This window comes from Aspergillus luchuensis, chromosome 4 (assembly GCF_016861625.1).
Source record: "Aspergillus luchuensis IFO 4308 DNA, chromosome 4, nearly complete sequence".
Lineage (NCBI taxonomy): Eukaryota > Fungi > Ascomycota > Eurotiomycetes > Eurotiales > Aspergillaceae > Aspergillus > Aspergillus luchuensis.
Window position 1 is genome coordinate 1,775,996 of NC_054852.1, and position 21,269 is coordinate 1,797,264.

The 21,269-nt window shown below is 51.8% G+C and overlaps 7 protein-coding genes across 7 annotated transcripts; 6 read left to right on the forward strand and 1 right to left on the reverse strand.

Moving 5' to 3' along the window:
* Positions 1 to 1,867: 1,867 nt before the first annotated feature.
* On the forward strand, positions 1,868 to 6,953 carry AKAW2_40646S (uncharacterized protein; the record flags this gene model as incomplete). Its single annotated transcript, XM_041688998.1, has 4 exons — positions 1,868 to 1,919; positions 2,205 to 3,556; positions 3,612 to 3,721; positions 3,791 to 6,953. The coding sequence occupies 4 exons, from the start codon at positions 1,868 to 1,870 to the stop codon at positions 6,951 to 6,953; spliced, it is 4,677 nt and encodes a 1,558-aa protein (XP_041542726.1).
* A 1,467-nt stretch (positions 6,954 to 8,420) lies between these two features.
* Positions 8,421 to 9,424, forward strand: AKAW2_40647S (PP1-complex regulatory subunit GLC8; the record flags this gene model as incomplete). The annotated part of the gene is made up of 2 exons (XM_041688999.1): positions 8,421 to 9,220; positions 9,304 to 9,424. The coding sequence occupies 2 exons, from the start codon at positions 8,421 to 8,423 to the stop codon at positions 9,422 to 9,424; spliced, it is 921 nt and encodes a 306-aa protein (XP_041542727.1).
* A 1,726-nt stretch (positions 9,425 to 11,150) lies between these two features.
* sfh5 (CRAL/TRIO domain protein) lies at positions 11,151 to 12,647 on the forward strand (the record flags this gene model as incomplete). The annotated part of the gene is made up of 2 exons (XM_041689000.1): positions 11,151 to 11,923; positions 11,993 to 12,647. 2 exons carry the CDS (start codon positions 11,151 to 11,153, stop codon positions 12,645 to 12,647), a joined length of 1,428 nt encoding a protein of 475 aa, XP_041542728.1.
* Positions 12,648 to 13,293: 646 nt separating this feature from the next.
* ERG7_3 (terpene cyclase/mutase family protein) lies at positions 13,294 to 15,603 on the forward strand (the record flags this gene model as incomplete). Its single annotated transcript, XM_041689001.1, has 3 exons — positions 13,294 to 13,964; positions 14,015 to 15,460; positions 15,513 to 15,603. 3 exons carry the CDS (start codon positions 13,294 to 13,296, stop codon positions 15,601 to 15,603), a joined length of 2,208 nt encoding a protein of 735 aa, XP_041542729.1.
* Positions 15,604 to 15,950: 347 nt separating this feature from the next.
* AKAW2_40650S (co-chaperone SGT1) lies at positions 15,951 to 17,446 on the forward strand (the record flags this gene model as incomplete). Its single annotated transcript, XM_041689003.1, has 2 exons — positions 15,951 to 16,763; positions 16,829 to 17,446. The coding sequence occupies 2 exons, from the start codon at positions 15,951 to 15,953 to the stop codon at positions 17,444 to 17,446; spliced, it is 1,431 nt and encodes a 476-aa protein (XP_041542730.1).
* A 627-nt stretch (positions 17,447 to 18,073) lies between these two features.
* AKAW2_40651A (uncharacterized protein) lies at positions 18,074 to 19,286 on the reverse strand (the record flags this gene model as incomplete). The annotated part of the gene is made up of 2 exons (XM_041689004.1): positions 18,074 to 19,172; positions 19,231 to 19,286. The coding sequence occupies 2 exons, from the start codon at positions 19,284 to 19,286 to the stop codon at positions 18,074 to 18,076; spliced, it is 1,155 nt and encodes a 384-aa protein (XP_041542731.1).
* A 495-nt stretch (positions 19,287 to 19,781) lies between these two features.
* Positions 19,782 to 20,936, forward strand: AKAW2_40652S (putative SIR2 family histone deacetylase; the record flags this gene model as incomplete). The annotated part of the gene is made up of 1 exon (XM_041689005.1): positions 19,782 to 20,936. The coding sequence occupies one exon, from the start codon at positions 19,782 to 19,784 to the stop codon at positions 20,934 to 20,936; it is 1,155 nt and encodes a 384-aa protein (XP_041542732.1).
* Positions 20,937 to 21,269: the final 333 nt, after the last annotated feature.

Consider the following 21,269-nt stretch of genomic DNA (forward strand, 5'->3'; position numbering starts at 1 on the left):
TCATGCATGCATGCATTGCCAGCTCATCAAGGAATTTCTCGCTCTCTCGCTCTCTCGCTCTCTCTCTGTCTGTCTTGTCTCTCTTCGCGCCCTCTTGCTGTCCTCTTTTCTTCGTTCCGGGCGGAAGTTTAGTTCGTTCGGTAGGGGAGAGAAAAAGCTAAGGAAAAGGGAAAACAGTATCAGGATTAGTCCGGTTTCTCATCCGTTTCTCTGCTGTTTCGTTGGCCTGCTGGGGATCTGACCGGGTTTGCTTTCGTGTCTCGTCTACTCCGTACTATCTATCTATCTACTTACCACTACTACTACTTATCTTCCACACTCACTGATGGGGGTAATGTTTGAGGGTCAGTCGATATTTACAGGATGTTTGCTACTTACTTGACTTGATTTAAGTTGTTCAGGTGTTTCCCTCATAGCATCAGAGAATTTACTACTTAGTTAGATACATACGTAAATTTACTGAATTCCCCAGACCGGGACAGGTCAGCCGTCTGGGCTGCAGAAACTGGATGGGAAGTAATGGAGAGTTAGTAAATAATGTACCTGCTCCCGCCCCGGTCCCCAAGCAAGGTACAAGTTGACGAATAAGTCAAAAAAGAGAAAGGAAAATAAAAAAAAAAAAAGGAACTTATTTTCTTGCCTCACCCTGCAGCTTCATCGGTCCCTGCAAGCGGCCGATTCGAGTCACCGCCAACAAATCCACGCCTTCTTTTCCTTTATCCAGCCGACCAGCCAGTCACACAGCCTGACCAACCACTCTTTTCCATCCTGCTCTGACTTGCTTTCCCTTTCGCCCCCTCCCCTCCGGATCGTTCGATTTGCTGGCATCCGCTAGCCGTGTAGGAGTAATACTGCCCACGGGAGTTCCTCGTTAGTAACTGGACTTTGATTTTTGATTTTTGATTTTTTTTAACAATATTATTTTTTTTCGTATTTCTTTTTTAGATTTTCTGATTATTATTCTGTTAGTTCCTTGAGGAGTGTCTGTCTGTGTCTGCATGTCATCCCGCCCACGGCCAAGTCAGCCAGTTGTCCCTCCCTTATCCGGACGAGGTCGGAGTTTATCAGCCTGTGAATCATTCAACTATTCCTATTCTACTACTATTCTTCCCTCATTCGAATCCCTCTTCTACTACTTTACTTATACTGTACTTATTTGGTAGCTGACTTGACTCACTGGCTATCCCACTGTTGGCCATTATTTGTTTCGGTGCTTAGTTTTTTCTTTATTTTTATTATTATTATTTCCCACCTTCCTGGTATATGTCCCCGAAATAGTGTGTGGGAGTGGATTATATTTCTCCATTTTCTGCAATCTACCCCCCTCCATCGGTCGTCCTCATTATTGTTATTATCCTGCCCACTTTCATTCGTAGTATTGCTTCCACCATTACTACGTCTACTTACTACTACTTACCTACTTACCACCACCGCACACTCCATCACCCTCTGCTCTAACTTCCCCTCCCTCTCTCTTTTCTCTCTGCGTGTGTCTAGTTTTCCCACTTTGCCTTTTTTTTATTATTTTGACCCTTCTTCCTCTTCTACTACTCTTTCTTCCTTCGTCCTTCTCTTCACCCACCTCAACCCTCTACCAAGACCACCACCACCAACAACCATCCCCTCCCACCACTACTACCACCGTCCCCATCTTCTCGCCGTCCCCTCTCCCATCCTGGAGCTCTCCATCGTGTCCGCCATTCATCACCATCTGGATTCCCCCCATGAGGACCGAATCTCACCTACCGCCTCTCCTTTAGGAGGACCATGCGCTAGTGAGGGAGCTTCTCGCGCCGGGGGCATCTTGCAACCTCAGCTGTCTTCGTCTCGGCCTAGTGTCCAGGAGACGACTGCCCATGGCAACACCATGTTCGATGCCCAATCCGATGCTCTTTCATCCACCTTGGCTTATGTGACCTGTATGTGCGCGCACGGCTCTCTTTTTTTTCTTCTCTTCTTCTTCGATTTCGACTCTTTTCTGTCCCATATTTTCGCTCTGTCTTCCTCCGTTTACTCCTTTCGGGTCATTTTGTGCGCGTCCACTTAATTGGCAAATTAATTTGCCGAATCGCCTGCCCCCCCTGTCCTACGCATCGATATTGGCTTTCTTCATGCGATCGATTGCTGTCCTTTCCCCAATAGTATAGCCACCCAGCCCGACTAACTACGTGCTAACGGCTCGGCCTTGTTTTCTGGCTCGTCAGGCTTGATTCCCTCATCCGTTCAGGCAACTACACCATGTGAGGCCGCGCCTCAATCTTCCACTCCGGTTGCGACTTCTAGCATGTCTCCCATGCTCTTTTCTCCCGACGCAATGGCGGGTCGCACCATAGGTGAGTCTGGCGACTTGGATCGCCCGATTTCGCGTGTCGCAAGCCCCGTCTGCTCCCAGGATGGACAGTCCCAGGAAAACAACCATGGCGCCCTGCCTACGGAGCTGCCCAAGGTATCCTTTGAGGAGTTGGCCGTTCGTTATCGTCAAAATCATCATAATCAGAGTCGTCGGAAGACTTTGGAGCACCGTCTCCATGCCCTTAAGGTTTCAATGGGGATTTCGGCGCGCTTCGTCCGCGTCAGTTCAATCGTCCAACGAGGCTTGGTCGACCGCCTTAAACACGATGATAAGCCCAATTTTGTTGCTCTCTATCATACCCTGGTAGACCTCCAGGAATCATGCGATTCCGCTTTCCGGCGCAACTTTCACCGGCAGGATCCGTTGGAAGAATGGTCGCCCATCCGCGAGTCCTCCGTGGACCGTTCCCCGGACTTTTTCCTTCAGTTGAGTCCCCAATCTAGGTCCGATCTTTTGGAAATTCTACATTTGGCCCGTACCGATCCTCAATTCATCTTGGAGAGGATAAGAGCCTTGACTCCTGGCCAACTGACGGCCTTGATATCATCTGCGGGCGCTGCAAGCGATCCCAGTGAGATGTCATTCCCACCACCTGCATCCCGTTCCCGGACTCATGCCTCCTTTTCAAAGCGCTCTTCTGCCTCTTCCCTTAAAGATCGCGCCTTGACTTTTGAGCGTACGGATGCCCTGTCTACTCTGCTGTTCAACGTTTATGCGTCCCCATTGGATTCAGATGCCCCGGAAGCACAGCTCCGCTTGGATGTTTGGTCGTCTGTCTTTGCAAAACTTGTATCCGATGGCGGCATCAAGTACGATCCTCTACTCGGCCACATTTTAGGTTCCTGGGCCACAAACAGTGAATGGAAAGCGAAGCCCAAATTTGAGCTCTATCTCATGGATATCCTGCAAACCGGCGCATTTCTCCTGGAACATGTAGAAACTCCCCCTGGCATGAGTTTTGGTACAGAGCCTCCCGACCCCTTGAAGACCGATGTGGCCGAGGAATTTTTTGCTTCTGCAGTAGATGCATTGTTCCAGCTTTTGGATGACCCAGATGGAGGGCTTCCGCATGCGGTGATGCAATTGAGCAGTGCTATTTTGCAGAAACTCGAACGTCAGGACGGTCGTGACCGTTTCCTTGAGTTCTTGTTTGTCCAGTGGTTCTTTGCAAAATTCCTCTATAGCGCACTGACCTACCCTGAGGTATGAGAAGGCTCACCCAGATGTTTTAAAGCTCCTACTCTAACACTATGTCCAGGCACACGGTCTCTTGCTTGACTTCCATATCAGAAAAGATGCTAGAGAGAAGCTCCTCGGACAGGTCGGACTCCGTGCCTACTCGCAAGTCTTTGCCGTCCTTCATTCCATGTCCGTTGTCCCTTTGTCCAGTCACTACGTGAAGCCCTTATCTAGAGCATTCGCTAACGCACCTTGTAGGAACCACTATTCTATGGCTCGTCCCACGGTGAGAAGGCACGTTGAGAGCATGCTTTGCCGGTTCGACCATGCCGACCCTCGCAGGAACGTCTTCGGAATACAAACCTCTTCCCGCGCGACAGCTATCAGCAGCCGGGAATCGCCTGCTGCATTCTTGATGCTCTCCGCTGCTGACATCTTAACCCTGCTGAATGCTCTATTCCCTAGGACAACCGCTTCTACATGCAATTCCCCGCTCTCGTCTTCTGGGATGCCTTCCTCCCCTGCTGGTTCTTTGGCCGCTCGGTCAGATCGCTCTATAGCGTCTATCATTGAGCCAGGATTTTTCCGGCCTCCTTCCGATAACATGTCCATTCACGCCCTCCAGGACCAGAGATTATTTGCTTCTGACATGGCCTTTCTGTCGCTACCGGAGAATTGCATGAGCCGCAATGCTGACAGGATCCGCTTCGAGTTGTCAGATCTAAGCGAGCCTGATGGTCGTGCAACTCTGGAACCACCTGCAGCTGAAGAATGGACCATCTTCTCCATGAGCCGAAATGGAAGATGCTTGACCTGGGGTCTTTTCCCCGATAATGGCCCGCCCAGTTTTCCGGAGCACGATTCTGTGGACGACGTTCAGTCCACCACCTTGGGAATGGAAGACAACTCTGAAGCTCTCCAAACAGCCATTGTGAAACTGATTCAAGATAACCCCGCCGATGATGCTGCAGAGTATGGTTTCATAGATACTTATGACGTATCCCAAGAAACCCATGTATCCCTAAAGCAAAAGTTTGATAGGGCCATGGAACACTGCCATCATGACTCTGATTTCATCGGGGCCCACTACTGGTGGAATGCCGGCCGACAGCTTGTCCGCAGCGTTGCAAACTCTCCCTCTCGACGCGTCGACGACTCGTGGATCCTCGAGCCCATGCATGCATCGTGTGTCCGCTCACTTGCTACCTCACGGGCGGTTATTGAACGGTGTGAAACTGATCTCGTTGCCCTCAACAGGCATGTGCAACGGGTGCAGAGATCCGTAAAGGACTTGATGGCCACTGTGGCTAAGCTTCGAGACAAGATGTGGTACATGACTGATGTAAAGCACTCGATGAGGTACGAAGATGCCAAACATGTCGCACTGGCATTGAAGACTATGATCTACTCTGCTCGCCTCTACAGACAAGCACCGAGCGATGGCCGGTCTCGCAGCAGCATGAGACCCTTCGGAAACTCCCTTCTTCAGAAACCAGAGTTGCAAGTCATGAATATCATGAAGGCACCGAGCAGTCAAGGCGGTCCCAACAAGCTGTCGGACGAACAGGTGGACTTGATTCGCAAATGGCTCTCTCACAACAACATCGACAATTTCTGCAAAGGTGAGGAGCGAATCCACCGGTTCTGCTACGAGGTAAAGACAAGCATCAATCGACTCGTTGGCGAGACCATGGCCGAAACCCCGGTGCTGTGGTCCAGCGAACTGTATCACAAAGAGCGGGCCATGTACGAGGGCTCCAGTAACCGAAGCTTCCTAAGCCTCTCCTCAAGCATGCGACCGTTCAATATCTCCAGTGAAGACACGCCACATGCCTCGCCAGTCCACGGGACTACTACTCGTCCATCAGACACTTCAAGGTTTACGCAGGACCTACCTCCGCTGAGCTCCAAGTCCTCTTTCCAGAGTCTGATGTCCGATAAGTGGAAAATCCCTCGGGAGCCCTCGATCACAGACGCCTCTTCAATCGGCGGCGGGTCCCCAGGAAGGGCTGCCTCAACTACTACCGGCGATTCGCTCAGCACATTCTGGTCAACACCACAACCCGCACACTATGCACCAAGTGCTTCCAGCCTATATTCCCGACCCCCCTCTATGTTCAGCGATAACGGTGTCCAGCCGTCACGTCGCAATGATCGCAAAACGCAGAGCAAAGGAGCTTTCTTGGACGGCCTGAAACAGACCCTGACGAGCTTGCTCTTGAGTGACTTGGGCTCCCCGGTGTGGAGCTGTGGAAGTGAGACAGACGCTTGGTTTGGAAATGCACTGGAACAGAAAAGAATCCGAACCCAGATGAAGAAACGCGCGCGCATCCAGCAATTTTACACCGAGTGTGATGAGCGATTCGTTCATCATTCTCTCCAGCGCACACCGTCGGACCGTCGGAGAAGCAGATCGCTGGAGTCTGCAGATCGATCAACAACCGGGGATGCCGAGACACCGTCTGCATCTGCCGCTGACAACTCTATGCAGTCAGATGAAACGCAGCGCTTCTCGTACGGTACTGTCTTTCGACGCCTCATAGAAGTCTTCTCGCGACATGGGAACCCATTTATCAAGCTGAAGGCGTTGCGGGATCTGCGGGCGCTTGTTGTTGCATCTTTGAACTCCGATAACGATGATGCAAGCCCATTCAGTGCAACTGAGCCGCCCTCCTGCCCGCGAGGTCGTACTCCCGGGCTCCAGAACAAGAGAAGCGCCCGTCATAGCTTCTCCGAGTCTGATGCCAAGCGGACTCATGCCCAGGAATCCTCTCATACACCGACGACTCCTGCGGCCGAGTCTGTCATTTTCGACTCCCGGCCCTCTGATTATTGTGCACCTACCGAGAATCAGATTGTGGATGCTCTTCGCAGCCTCCTCCTTGAAGTGAAGCCGAAGACCCTTTTCCGTGACTTGCAGTTCATCTCAGCCTTTGTTCCTTCGGAGACGTTAAACAAGACTGACAGCGGGACTGCATTTCTACAGTTTGGCTTGGCGGCGCTGAGCCTCAAGGACGAGATCTGCAATAGCATGGTCGAAATCGCCGATAACATTGTATCTCAAGAATTCAGTCGGCGCCATCCGCCTGGCTACGACCATACACCCCGGCCTGGACACGCCCTCGAGGATGCTGCGGGCATGTGGATTATCACTGCCAAGGAAGGCAATCCAGTTGCCCAGCGGGAACTGGCCATTCTTTACCTTACCCACCCTGAACTCCTCCCGCGGGTAACCCTACCACTCACACTGCTGCGAGACACATTCAAGGCTGAAATGATGTACCGCCGCGACAAGGATTCCAAGTCTGACCCGCAGAGCATGTGCCTGGCACTGCACTGGATGCAGTTGTCGGCCAATGGCGGGGACGAACTTGCGCGCAACCGACTTCGGGAGCGGGAGGAGTTCGAGTCTATTGCATAAATCCTTTTTTTCCTTTTATTTGCAGTTCTACTCATACTCAGTACTTTCCTTACTTTCGATTCGGTTCTTTCATTTATTGCTTGCGAGCATGTGCTTGTGATCATCTTTAGGACTTATATCTTTTTTCCTTCTCACCCCTTTCTATGATATTGATACCATTCACGACCTGCCGATTTTTGGCATCCGGCGCGGGTCTACTTACGCAACTAATCCTGGTGCAGACGCGCAGATCTATTGCTATCCTGTTTGACAGATCTGGATGGACGGTGTTCTCCCCGGTTTACCCTTGGCTGTTGTATTTTGCTATGCTACTCTTCTGCGGGATGTCCTTCGTCTTTCACGGAGCTGGGCAGGGTCATGAGATTCCCCTATACACTTACACCTCTTTTTTGTGCTTGGGGCGGCATTCTGCTATTCGATCACTTGTTCGTCTACCATTTTGTTTCTTTGGTTTTATTTTGTCATGCTGGTGAGTCGTCGCATCTTTACGGGGGACGAAGGAATCGGGCTCTTGGAGTTCTATCGCATACCGGGACAAGGACGGGAGTGTAGAAACGCTTTGTAGTTCGTTAGCATCTCGGACCGCAACTGGAGGGACGCAGGAAAACCCGGTCCACCAGGGTTCAGAATACAAGCAGCTTTATGCAACGTTGATGGGGTCAGGTAGTCAGGTAGCAACCACGTAGTGGGTCGGGAGTCGACAGTCGATCTCGGACAGTTTGAGAGGTGAGGTGAAGAAGGGAGAGTAGCACAACAGATCCCCTCGGATGCTTGCGACGTCATCGACGGGCAGCCCCACGTGCCAGGTCACGGCTGGCTGTCTGTTTGCATTTACTTCTTCTGCTCCTTCTGTCTCTTTCTATGTTTCTGTTACAAGAACTGTCAACCCAACTGAAGCATCTCCTGGTCGCCTTACTCTCTGACCCCTTTTTCCTCTTGCTCCTTTACCCCTTTCGTACCCCTCCTGTTCTTGCTAAGCAAAGACAAAAAGAGAAAGTGAATCGAGCCACCAAGTAATCATCAGATCCAGCTGGACCGCGCGAACGTGATTCATCATCAGCAACCGTGCCACCGCCCTCATTTGTCGGGCTCATCGCCAGAGGCTGAGGAATCCCACCCCCGCCTCATCCAGGCCTCCTTCCTGTGTTTCTTGTCGCCAGCTCAGCCTCAGCTACTTACTGCCTTTCCCTTCGGGCACTTGCAGCTGACTATCTCATTGAATTTTCTCTTTCCCTTAGCTCATTTAATTTCTTTCGGGTCGCATTTATTGCGCATCTGATCCGCTTTCTTATCTTTTTTCCCCTTCCTTTCCGCTTTTCCCCTCCTTCAATTTTCTCATACTTTATTTTCCTTCTACAGCGGTCGCTGCTGTTTACTTTACCAACTTTCTGTCTTATTTCATCTATACATCTCGACTACCCGATTTGATCTCGGTGCGCTTGGCGATCATGTCTCACCATATGGAGGATGCACACAAGCGACCCAAGGGTAAACAAACCTCGTGCGATCATCCCTGTTCTACGTCTGGTCGCTAATCGGACAGCAGGTATCTTGAAAAACTCCAGCTCTCACGTTCCTCAGGTCGCGCAGCATGCTCACGCTACTCTGACGATCCCTTCGACCTCGGCCGACTCTACGGACACCAAAGAAATCACGCTTCAGAACACCCTTCAGAATGCCGGTCGGCGTCGGTCGTCATCCAACACTCGCCCCGGGTCTTCGTCGCGACGACAATCTCTTGCCAGCATCCACGGTCATCACGAAGAGTCTTCGCCTCGCCTGAAGTGGGACGAAGCCAACCTGTATCTGACTGAGCAGGAGAAGACGGCCAAGATGAAGATCGATGAACCGAAGACTCCCTATGCGCCGCGCTATGACCCCGCCGAGGATGAAGACGAGCTGGCGGGTGAGGAAAGTCTGATTGATGCGCAAGAGGTGGTGGTGGACGAACTGGACAAGACGAAGAAGGCGCACAAGAAGGCGATCGCAGAGGATGATATTCCGGAGTTGGAGCTGGGCGAGGCTGAGGAGTATGGCGGTGATGCGCACATGGGAGATGCGGATCGGATCGTGCGCGAACGAAGCCTGAGCAATGACTCACATCGGGGCGGGAAGCACGTTGTAGTCGGGGCTGGCGAGTTGAATGGCGAGACGGAGTCTGGTGGAGATACGTTGATGACGGCGGGCGAAGCCGAGGAAAAGCATCGCCAGTTCGAGCAGCATCGGAAGAAGCACTATGAGATGCGGAACATTAAGGAGCTCCTTGCGTAAGTTGCCCCCTCGTTTTCCAGAATGGGGCTGTGGAATTTGTCATGGTGTCTGGTATACTGACGGGTTTCTGGTTTGGTAGTCACCCGGAAGAGCTTGAGGACGAAATGGACGAAGATGAAGACGAGGGGGACAGCTCGAGCGCCGCGGTGCCGCCCCCGATGCCTATGATTCCGGAGCGATTTCTAAATGGAGGAAAGTGAGGTTGCGAAAGGATGGACGGACAGAGAGAGACACTAAAATTACTTCTACCCGAGAAGGACTTACGACGGGAAGAGGTAAAACCGGAAAATGGGTGGAGGGAGGGACTAGCTGATTCTTTGCTGCATTAAACGGACTCTGTATATTCCCCAGCGTTGTTGTTTGGTCATGATGGGACGGACTTGTATGTATCTATGGGAAGTATTCTGCTTTTTACTTTAATTTTCTTTCTTCTTTTGCAAGCTGATGTGGATTTGTCGGCTCTTTGAGACTCATAGCGATTGATGGGTTGATTGATTGATAGACGAGAGAGATAAAATGAAATGAACCCGGGGGGGAGGGGAGTTATGGATTATTGACACGTCTTGTTTTATGACTAGATAGATACTAAGTACTCCGTAGTAAAATGAGCTACGTAGTTAGTTGAGTGTCAGGGGGAACCGAAACAATCCACCCGAAGCAGGGAGAGTTCCAGACTGTTGTTTGTCTGACCTGCTAACAGGCCAGGGGGGGACTTCGTCATCCTTCGCGTCAAAAAATAGCAACCATCGAATAGTACTACGAGAAAATACAAACCAAAATACAGAAAAGACAATTTAGCAAAGAAAAATGAACCAATACCATCAAGAGAAAAGGTGATAAGTAGTAAGTATTATGTACTAGTGAGTGAGTTAGAGCACGCGCCTCTTCGCTAAACCCTCGGGCTGGGCTGTCAAATCATCCGACCGACCACCTGAGACAAGGAAAGAATAATAATAGTATCAATCAAGGAAGGAAAAAAAAAATGAATAAAATTTACCAAGAGTTGGCATACCTACCCTCGAGTACTTACCCGGTGCCTTGCATGTCATCTTGGAGGGAAGTGAGTGGATGATGAGGTGTGTGTGTGATCAGTCACCGCATGCTGTAGCCTGTCAGGGGGGCGCATCATATTCTCGTCTCTCTCAGTCTCTCAGTCTCTCTCCTGAAACATCCTTGCAGGCCCACTTCAAAAGATTCAGGAGGATGGGATGGATCATTTTGTTCCTATCTAGTACGTCGCTACTTTAGTTAGTTGGTTGCTATTTCTGAGTCACTTGGTGGTGTGCCTTTTTCACTTACTATTTCCCCCAAATCAATAGATCAGATGTTGAATAAAGTTATAAGGTTTGTTGTTGTCTATCTGTTTATCTACTTAGTAGTGAAAGAGTCATGTATGAGATTGTCAACCATGGGATGATGATGGATCCCATGTTTGTTTGTTTGTTTGAAATTTAAACTCTCTGGATCTGGTCTGAATTGATAGATAAAAATAATGATAATAATAATAATAGTTGTCTGTCTTGTCTGATCGCCGTTTGAAACCTCCTAAATGAAATTAACGGCCGCTGCAGCAATTAATTAATTAATCCTCTGCTGCCTCTGATTGGATTGCACGCCTTTTTTCTGTGCTTTCTTAGCTTCTCGTCTCGTCTTTGCCTGCTTCTGTCGCTTCGCTTCGTTTCTTTCTTGTTTCTCTCTCTCGTGTTTTCTCCTCTTCCCCTTCTCTTCCTCTTCTCCTTCTTTCTCTCTTTCTTTCTCCCCATACTGTGTGCTAATTTCACGGCTGTCATTGGAAAAGCCCATCCCACTTTCGCATCCGCAATTCCCATACATTCTTTTAATTTCATTTCCTCCCCCCCCTCCCTCTCTCTATTCTATCTTCAACTAATCAACTACTACCAATAATAACATCCCACTACATACATCATGGCCGATCAACCCGAAAAGACTGCCGCCGCCGCTCCTGCTGCCCCCGAGGCGCAACCTTCCACCACCACCACCACCACCACTACTGAGCCTGCGGTTTCCGAATCCCAGCCTCAGCCCGAAGTCGAACAGAAAGTCGAGCCTGTGACGACAGGAGAAGAAGCAGCTTCTCCTGCCCCCGCTGCCGCTGCCACGGAACCTCCCGTGACGGAACCCGCTCCCGCTCCCGCCCAGGAGGCCCCCGAAGATAAGAAGGAAGAAGAAAAACCCAAGGAAGAGACCAAGGAGACCAAGACTGAGGAACCCAAGGAGGAGCAAAAGGCGGATGAGCCCAAGGCTGAGCCAAAGGCCGAAGAAGCAAAGAAGGAGGAGGAACAAAAGCCCGCTCAGCCCGAGTATCTGGCCAAGAACCCGGCCCTCAGCCAGTTCTTCGATCGTCTGTCGGCCATTCTCTCCTCCACTGGCTACAATGAGATGTGGGGTGTCACCCTCAAGGACTCCTCGGATGTCCCCACCGTCAACATTCTCATCAAGTTCCTGCGCGCCAACGAGGGTAACGTCAAGCTGGCCGAGGAGCAGCTCACCAAGGCCCTGCAATGGCGCAAGGAGATGAACCCCCTCGCCCTGACCGAGGGCCGCTACAGTGCTGAGCGCTATGGTGGTCTGGGCTATGTCACCAAGTACCCGGAGGCCAATGGCAAGGAGGTCATTGTCACTTGGAATGTCTATGGTAATGTCAAGTCGATTGATCAGACCTTTGGCGATGTGGATGGGTAAGTGCGGCTGCTGTTGCTACTTTTTTATTGTGATTGATGGGGGGTTCCATATCTAACTGTCACTAGATTCATCAAGTGGCGTGTCGCGCTCATGGAACTCGCTGTCAAGGACCTGAAGCTGAGCGAGGCGACGACCGTGATCGACTACGACGGCGAGGACCCGTACCAGATGCTCCAGGTCCACGACTACCAGAACGTCAGCTTCCTCCGCCTGAACCCCACCATCAAGGCGGCCAGCAAGAAGACCATCGAGGTGTTCTCCATGGCCTACCCCGAGCTGCTGCGGGAGAAGTTCTTCGTTAACGTGCCTGCCATTATGGGCTGGATGTTCGCTGCCATGAAGGTCTTCCTCAGCAAGAACACCACCCGCAAGTTCCACCCCATCTCCAATGGTGCCAACCTGGCCCGCGAGTTCCCTTCCCTGAAGGAGAAGTTCCCCAAGACCTACGGTGGTAACGGCGCGACCCTCGAGGAGGATGCGTTCACGGTCAACCTTGAGAAGGCCCAGCCTGCTCCGGAAGCCCCCAAGGAGGAGGCTAAGGAGGAGCCCAAGCAGGAGCAGACCGAGGCCCCTAAGGAAGAGGCCAAGGCAGAACCGGCTGAGGCTCCCAAGGAAGAGGTGAAGGAGGAAGCCAAGACAGAGCAGCCGGCGGCTGAGGAGCCCACCAAGGCAGAGACTGCAGTGACGGCCCAGGAGGCGCCCGCCGCGGAAGCCAAATAAAAGCAAGCAAGAGGCGTAATCCACGCCTGGTCGGGATGAGGCCAGGATCACTGATCACTTTAATTTACGGTAATGGATGGGACAGGTTGGATTGATACCCGGGGGAATCGGTAGAATGATTTCCGTGTCGTTTTGCGTACTTGATACCTCTCGATAGTGTGTGTGCTTTATGTTCTGGGATTGATGGGGGTGCAGAGGCACTAGATAGTAATATTTAATGTAACAGGTCATATAGCCTCCGATTTAAAGTTACGATGTTTCTGTCGCGTGGACCGTTATTTCATGCGTTCCTGCATGCCGCAGGACTTGATCGTATTAAAACACCGTATTCCTGCCTATTTATGCTGATCGCCAGCCAGGCACCCCTGATGACTCAGCAGACAGTGTCCCTCATTTCCTGCACCAACAAAACACTCAGCTGCACAACTAAGACTGCACGAACAACAGGCAGCAAATAACATTCGGGCAAGGGAGATTTAGTGTGTTGTTCTTCCCTTCTCTCCTCTCGAGTGTGGTTGTATCCTATAAACCACCCTCTCTCACTATCCCTCTCCACCAATTCTAACTCTGTCATTCTTCCACCCTTTCTATCCCCCCAATATTATAATAATAATAATAATAATAAGTGTACAACAACCCCATCACAATGTCGGGACCTCACATCGGCCCGTGGAGAACTCCCGCCCAAGGCCATCTCACTCCCGACGCCAACGGCGATCTCAAAACCGACTACACGCGCTGGCGTCTCCGCGACGACCGCGGCCGCCAAACCTGGCACTACCTGGAATCCGACGCCGAAAATGAGCAATGGCCTCAATCCATCGCAGATAAGTATTTCCTGGGTCTGCCCACGGGACTTCCCGAGCTCCCTAAACCCCAGACGCCCCTGCAATGCGCCGAGAACGGGCTGGAGTTCTTCTCCAAGTTGCAGCTGGAGCCGGGGAACTGGGCGTGCGAGTATGGTGGGCCCATGTTCTTGCTGCCTGTCTTGATTATCACGTATTATGTTACCAACACGCCTATTCCGCCGGAGTATGCTACCGAGATTAAGCGCTATTTGTTCGCTAGGCAGCATCCGGAGGATGGTGGGTGGGGGTTGCATATTGAAGCTCATAGTTCGGTGTTTGGTACTTGTATGAATTATGTTACGTTGAGGTTGGTGGGTGTGAGTGAGGAGGATCCGAGGATGGTGAAGGCTAGGGGGTTGTTGCATCAGTTTGGGGGTGCTATTTATGGGCCTCATTGGGCTAAGTTCTCGCTGGCTGTCTTGGGTGTTATGGATTGGGAGTGTGTCAATCCGGTGCCGCCGGAGATTTGGTGAGTTTCTTTCTTGTCTGTTCTAGTGGATGGGTTGCTGATTCTAGCAGGCTACTTCCTGACTGGGTGCCATTTGCGCCGTGGCGCTGGTGGATTCATATTCGTCAGGTCTTCTTGCCCATGTCGTATTTGTGGTCGAAGAGGTTCTCGCATCCGTTGGACCCTCTCACCAAGCAGCTGCGGCAGGAGCTGTATACCCAACCGTATGACTCGATTGACTTTGCGGCGCATCGCAACTCAATCCACAAGGCGGACAATTACTACCCCAAGACGTGGCTGCTGAATACCTTGAACTCTCTGCTCGTCAACATCTGGAACCCGTACCTTCGTCTCCCTGCCATTGTGCGTCGCGCGGAGGAGTGGACGTGGGAGTTGGTGCGCATGGAGGACGAGAATACCGACTACGCCGGTCTGGGGCCCGTGAGCAACCCGTTCAACATGATTGTGTGCTACGAGCATGACGGTCCGGACAGCTACTCGGTCCGTCGCCACCGCGAACGGCTGCACGACTACATGTGGATGAAGGACGAGGGCATGCTGATGAACGGCACCAACGGCGTCCAGGTGTGGGATACAGCCTTTATCACGCAGAGTATCGTGGTGGCTGGCTTTGGCGATGACCCGAAATGGCGGCCCATGCTCACCAAAGCCCTGGAGTTCCTGGAAGACCATCAGCTGCGCGAGAACGTGCCGGACCAGGAGAAATGCTACCGCCAGCACCGCAAGGGCGCATGGCCATTCAGCAACAAGACGCAGGGATACACGGTCAGTGACTGCACTGCCGAGGGACTGCGCTCGACCATCCAGCTGCAGGAGATGCACAACTTCCCGAAACTCATCTCGGAGGAGCGGTTGAAGGACAGCGTCGACTGTCTGCTCCTGATGCAGAACCCTACTGGTGGGTTCACCGAGTACGAAACCACACGGGCATCCGAGAAGGTGGAGTGGCTCAACGCAGCCGAGGTATTCGGTGGAATCATGATCGGATACGACTATCCCGAGTGCACGACCGCGTCCGTCACCGCGCTCTCCCTCTTCAGCAAGTACTATCCGAACTACCGGGCCGCGGAGATCAAGTCCGCCAAGGAAAAGGCCGTGCGGTACATCAAGCGGGTGCAGCGCGCCGACGGCAGCTGGTACGGATCGTGGGGCATCTGCTTCACGTACGCGGCGATGTTTGCGCTGGAGAGTCTGGCCAGCATCGGAGAGACGTACGAGACGAGCGCGGACTCCCGACGCGGATGCGAGTTTCTCATCTCGAAGCAGAAGGAGGACGGCGGCTGGGGCGAGTCATACCTCAGCAGCGAGAAGCACGTCTATGTGCAGCACGAGAAGTCGCAGGTCGTGCAGACCGCATGGGCCAGTCTGGCGCTGATGGAGGCCGGGTATCCGCATAAGGAGCCGCTGCGAAAGGCAATGCAGCTGCTGATGTCGCGGCAGCAGTCCAACGGAGAGTGGTTGCAGGAGTCGATTGAGGGAGTGTTTAACCAATCTTGGTGAGTATTTACCTGATCGTAACTTGAGAGATAAGCTACTAACGAGTGACAGCATGATTTCGTACCCCAACTATAAGTTGTACTGGCCGATCCGGGCGTTGGGATTGTATGCGCGCAAGTTTGGCAATGAGGAGTTGGTCTGATTGCAGCAGACTTTTCTATGAGTATATGTATTACTAGCTACTACTACTACTACTTTCTCTACTAATTGATAATATGATTTAAGTATACTATGATGTTTATAGTTTGATCTGGACAGTATAGTAATATGTGTAGCCAATCACGTGGATGCTCCGCTCCCCGCATCTCCAAAGAAGATCATCGAACCTTGTTCCGATTCCATTCACCTCACCTGCACTTCACTTTCACTAACTCCTAATTTTCTTCGGATATTCCCTTACAAACAACAACAAGCCTCACTCTCACGCTTACCTCCTACATAAACACATACCTACCCACCTCACACACCACATAACACCCCAAATCCAAAATGAACGCCGCCTCTCTCGGCGACACCGCTCTCCAATCCTCCGACCCCACCACCGCAACCCTGCACTACACAACAGCCCTTCTCACGCACCCCCGATCGCCCAGCTACTTCATCAAGCGCTCCACCGCCTTCTCACGCCTAAAGCCGACGCCGAATCTCCCCGCCGCGCTGCGCGATGCCGAGTCCGCTGTTCTGCTTGCCCGCGAGCGGGGTAAACGCGAGTTGATCGTCGAGGCGCAGCTGCGCAGAGCTATTGTCTTGTTTCTCATGGGGAGGTATGTGGCTGCCGAGGGGGTGGTGGGGGTTGTGGAGCGGATGGTGGGGTTGGATAAGGAGGGGAATAATGGGGATAAGGATGAGGATAAGGAGGAGAAGGTGAGGAGGGCGATGGGGGGTGCATCTTCTGCTGGGAAGGGTGTTGAGGCGGAGGTGAGGATTTGGGGGGCGAAGATTAGGGCGAAGGTTAAGGGGAATGGGGATGAGGAGGGGGAGAAGGTGGAGGAGGTTCCGGTGGGGGTTAAGGTGCCTGGGGAGAAGGAGTTGAGGGCGCAGTTGGAGGAGTTGAGGGGGGGTAAGAGTAAGAGTAAGATTGGGGGTGGTGGTGGTGATGAGAGTCAGAAGGTTGAGGATAAGGCTGAGAAGGAGGAGGAGAAAGCCGAGGTTAAGGAAGCTCAACAGCAGCAGCAGCAGCAGCAGCAGCAGCAAGTCAAGGTCCGTCATGAATGGTACCAGTCCGGAGAGACGGTTGTCGTGACGTTGTACGTGAAAGGCGTGCCTAAGGATAAAGTGGCTATTGAGCTGAAAGAGGACTCGGTATGTATACCCCCTTCCCCAATCACCTTGATTTATCATACATGATGCTAATTCAATCTTCATAGACATCCCTCCAATTCCCCCTCCCCTCCGGCGCCGAATACGACTTCACCCTCGACCCGCTCTTCGCCCCCATCGACCCCTCCACCTCCAAGGTCTCCGTCTTCTCCACCAAGATCGAAATCTCCCTACGCAAGAAAGTCCCAGGCCAGAAATGGAGCGCCCTGGAATCCTCCTCCACCGGACTTCCTACTGCCCAGCCAGTTACAACTACACCCATCACCACTACCACCACCACACAAATCAAACCACAAGCCCAGGGCCCATCATACCCTACCTCCTCCCGCCACGGCGCCAAAGACTGGGATAAGCTTGCTTCAAGCCTAACCCAGAAGTCGAAGAAGAAGGACAAACCCAAGAAGAATAAAGACGCGACTACTAAGGCAGAAGGCAAAGGGGATGATGATGATGATGATGAAGCATCCGACGCCGAATCCATCAACTCGGACTTCGGAGGCGGCGATGCCGTCGATGGGTTCTTTAAGAAACTCTACGCTAATGCGGACCCGGATACTCGTCGCGCTATGGTGAAGAGTTATGTGGAGAGTCAGGGGACTTCGTTGAGTACGAATTGGGATGAGGTTGGTCAGGGGCCGGTTAAGGTTAGGCCGCCTAGTGAGTGATTTCTTTTTTTTTATACTTCTGTTCTGGAAGGATAGAATGGAGGAATAAGGAAGAAGGGAGGAGAAGAAGGGGATTGCGAATTGCAAGCGTGGAGTTTTATTTTCAAGGGTACTACTTACTATCCATGTTGTGGGTGCATGTGGGTGGTGTTTATGGTTTGATTTCTTCTTCTCTTTGTTTTCTTAGCTTAGCTTAGTTAGCTTAGTTCTGCTCTGCTTGTAATGGTAATCTGTTTGAGATTGAGACTGTGGTATTTAGACTTACCTGGTAAACAGATACGTAGACTACTGCGAAGTATGCGTCAGTAGAAGCAAGTATAGTATATGAGATAATACTACTACTATATACATGAAGAACCCCCAACCCAGTCAAACGCCAATTAATGAGGCAAAATAGTAAAGACTAGCATAGTCATAGCAACCTGGCCATATAGCAAGTAAGCAAGCAAGTGCTTTTATGATAATTCAATTAAATCAATCATTCCCCAACCACCAACACCAACACCAACACCAATCCATCTTTATGTCTTCCCAGAGACATAAATCAAGAATAAAATAATAATTTAAAAAAATAGAAAATAAAAGAAACAGAAGAAGAGATCTTATAAGCAACCGCAAGTTGTGTTTTCATCTCGCCTCTGCATCCACCTCACTTCCATTTCCATCCTGATACAAGAAGAACTGGATAAAGATACACATATCCAACAATAACGTGCCAAAGCTTCCAATCAACCAAGACAAATTGACCAGGATATACCGACCATACAGCGACGCCAGTTCATCAGATCGACACCGACCATGGTGTCGGCGTTGACACACAGGGGAATACGCCAGGATGGAAAGTACGTAGGTCAGATTCCCGATACAGGCGAAGAGGAAGAAGAGTAAGGATACCCCGTCTGTTGACTTGCGGCGGTAGTTGAGGAGGATCTGGGGAAGACGGGATCCGAGGTATAGCACTGCGCAGAGGTAGCCGAAGACTTGGCCTAAGGTGTCCATTTTCAGGTCGTCGGTGCTGTCTTTGTGCTTGTTATTGTTGTTGTCTGAGGAAAGTGATGACTGCTGGCTGATGTACCAGCCTAGAATGCCGGCGGCACAGACGAGGATGATGGCCGAGCCGTTGAAGAAGGTCGCTTGAAGCATGGTCAGAGTTCGAGGGGGACGGGGTTGCTTGGCTGGTTCGACGAGGGGGGTCGCTGGGGAGAGGTGAGTTCCGTCGACGGTTGTGTGAAGGAATGAAGAGGCGGAGTGACGGCGATGGGCGAGCAAGGGTTGGTGATGAGGGGTGATTGTTGCCGATGATGCTGGGCTGCGAGCGTCCAGAGGAGCCTGGTAAGAGGCACTGCGGCGTTTGGAGGAAAGCAACGCGGTGTGCTCTGTGGGTTTCCGAGGCACGACAGGAGAGGGAATCTCCGTGTCCTCGTCGTAGGCATCTGTCGTGATGGGAGATGCAGGCCGCGGCGACGTGGATGGCTCGTCGCGCAGGGTAAATCCCCGGTAGTAGAAGCATTGAGCGAGGAGAACCACATCGGCTAGGGTGTAGTACACCGCGAGAATGATCATGGTTGGCAGCACGCCCTGCAGGACGGCGCCCAGGATGTTGAACACATCGCCGGCAAGCCAGACGATGAGGAAAAGAAGCGACAGGCCATCAGCTGAGCCGCGACGGAAGTTTTCGATGATCTGTGGGGAGAAGACAACAACCCAGCACGCAATCGAGATGGATCTATGTCGGTGGTCAATATCAAAACATCCAATTCCCCTCTCGTCCGGCATAAACATACCCACATATGCCACTCAGTGCCTCTAGATCTATATTGCCGGTGACTGCGGGGAACATGTCCGGGCTGTGCGAACGAGAGAGCGATTGGGCGTTTCCCCAATCAATGCTCTACTCTATAGTCTAAACAGAAAGCGGCAAGCAAAATCGGTCGACAGCAAACAAAGACGCGTTGATGGAATGAAGCAGATGGCCGGCGATGACGTTCGCAGAGTCTGCGAAGGGTGCAGATCACGTGGGGCGATCCGGGGTAGCTCCTGTCAGTCTAGACCAAGAATGGACACTTAGATCGACTGCTTCTACTTTTCTTCTTCCTGGTGACGCTTTGTTCCTTGTCTCGACCGCAATATCCTGCATCATCAATTCTAGTCCTCTGACCATTCAGTGCCATCCGATTTAGTAAATTTTTCCCCCCGTGTAGACCTACCATTCCATCCTCCATGGGACTGCGTACGTCATGTGATTGATTAGTCAAGCCGTGACGTCGGTCATCAACCATCGCCCATCTGAACCAATTCTCTTGCAGCTTCAACCTCCCTCAATCATGTGGCTTCAATGACTGCTCCAGCAATTCGGATTCCCTTCACGGGCCCTCTACCTCCGCCGATTATTGTCCCTCCGTCCGCACGCACGGTTGCAGGTGCCATTGATGCGCTCTTAACCTTTTTGACGGCCCCTCCGTCGCCGCATCTGCGCGGCGTTGATGTAGGCAGGCATTCCCAGACGGTGCTCTTGACAGGCGCTGGCATCTCGGTAGCTTCAGGCTTATCCGACTATCGGGGGGAGAATGGCACGTACATCACAAACAAGACGTATCGACCGATCTACTACCACGAGTTCGTCGCTCGCCATGAGTTTCGCAAGCGATACTGGGCGCGGAGCTTCATTGGGTGGCCAGGACTCCTGAAGGCGAAGCCAAATTCGACACACTGGGCTATAAAAGATATTGGTACGAAAGGCTATATCAGTTCAGTGGTGACCCAAAATGTCGACTCCTTCCATTCTGTCGCACATCCCGAGCTGCCCACTCTCGAACTCCATGGCTACTTACGCTCTGCGGTCTGCATCAATTGTCGAACTGAAGTTCCGCGGGACGAATTTCAACAGTCGCTTGAGAGACTCAACCCTGCCTGGGCAGAGTTTCTCAAGAAAATGGTCGATATTGGTGCGCTGAATGCGGACAATCCTGAGGAGCAGAGACGGAGGGGCTTGAAAATCAACCCGGATGGCGATGTAGATTTACCAGAAGCCCCTTACTCGACCTTTCGGTATCCAGCATGTCCAACCTGTTTGGAAAAGCCACCCCGGCTGCAAGACGGGTCCCAATCCCGGGTGGAGGTAGAGCGAGATGGGGCTTGGCTTCCAATTTCTACAGCGGGAATTCTGAAGCCGGCGGTTATTATGTTTGGAGAGAATATCGACCCAGCCGTCAAGGTGGGTGCAGAAGAGGCCATCGACGATGCGGGCAGACTCCTTGTCCTGGGCAGTAGTCTCGCCACATACTCAGCATGGCGCCTAGTGGAACGGGCCTATAAGCGAGGGATGCCGATTGGCATCATCAATATAGGAGGTGTCCGGAATGAGTCGATCCTCTTTAGCAAGGCGGAGCAAGAAACGGAGGCTGTATGCCGGCATGTCCGTTGCAGTCTCCCGTCCCAGGACATTCTAGGCCCTGTGGCAGCACAACTGCCTTCACTTACTCGTCATTAGTGTCTTTGTATAGATTAAAGAGGATGTGATGTATAGATGACGGTGAGCTGTATGACCCGTTCAGATAAGCAGCATAGTATAGTAGTATCTACAAACGATAAAAGTCAGAATATCAAGCTTGCGTCACTAGAGACGTTACTATTTCAAGATAGCAGTAGTATTCATCAGATGGAATAGTCCAGAAAAGATAATTATAGACACGCCAAATTGATTGGCAACTGCGAGTTGGGGCCAGGCATGAAATAGACGCCGGGATACTAGTGGAGACCAGGCAGGCAAGAACTGAGGAGAGGAGAAAGTGATGGCGGGCCAGTCAGCCGCCCGTCCGCTGTT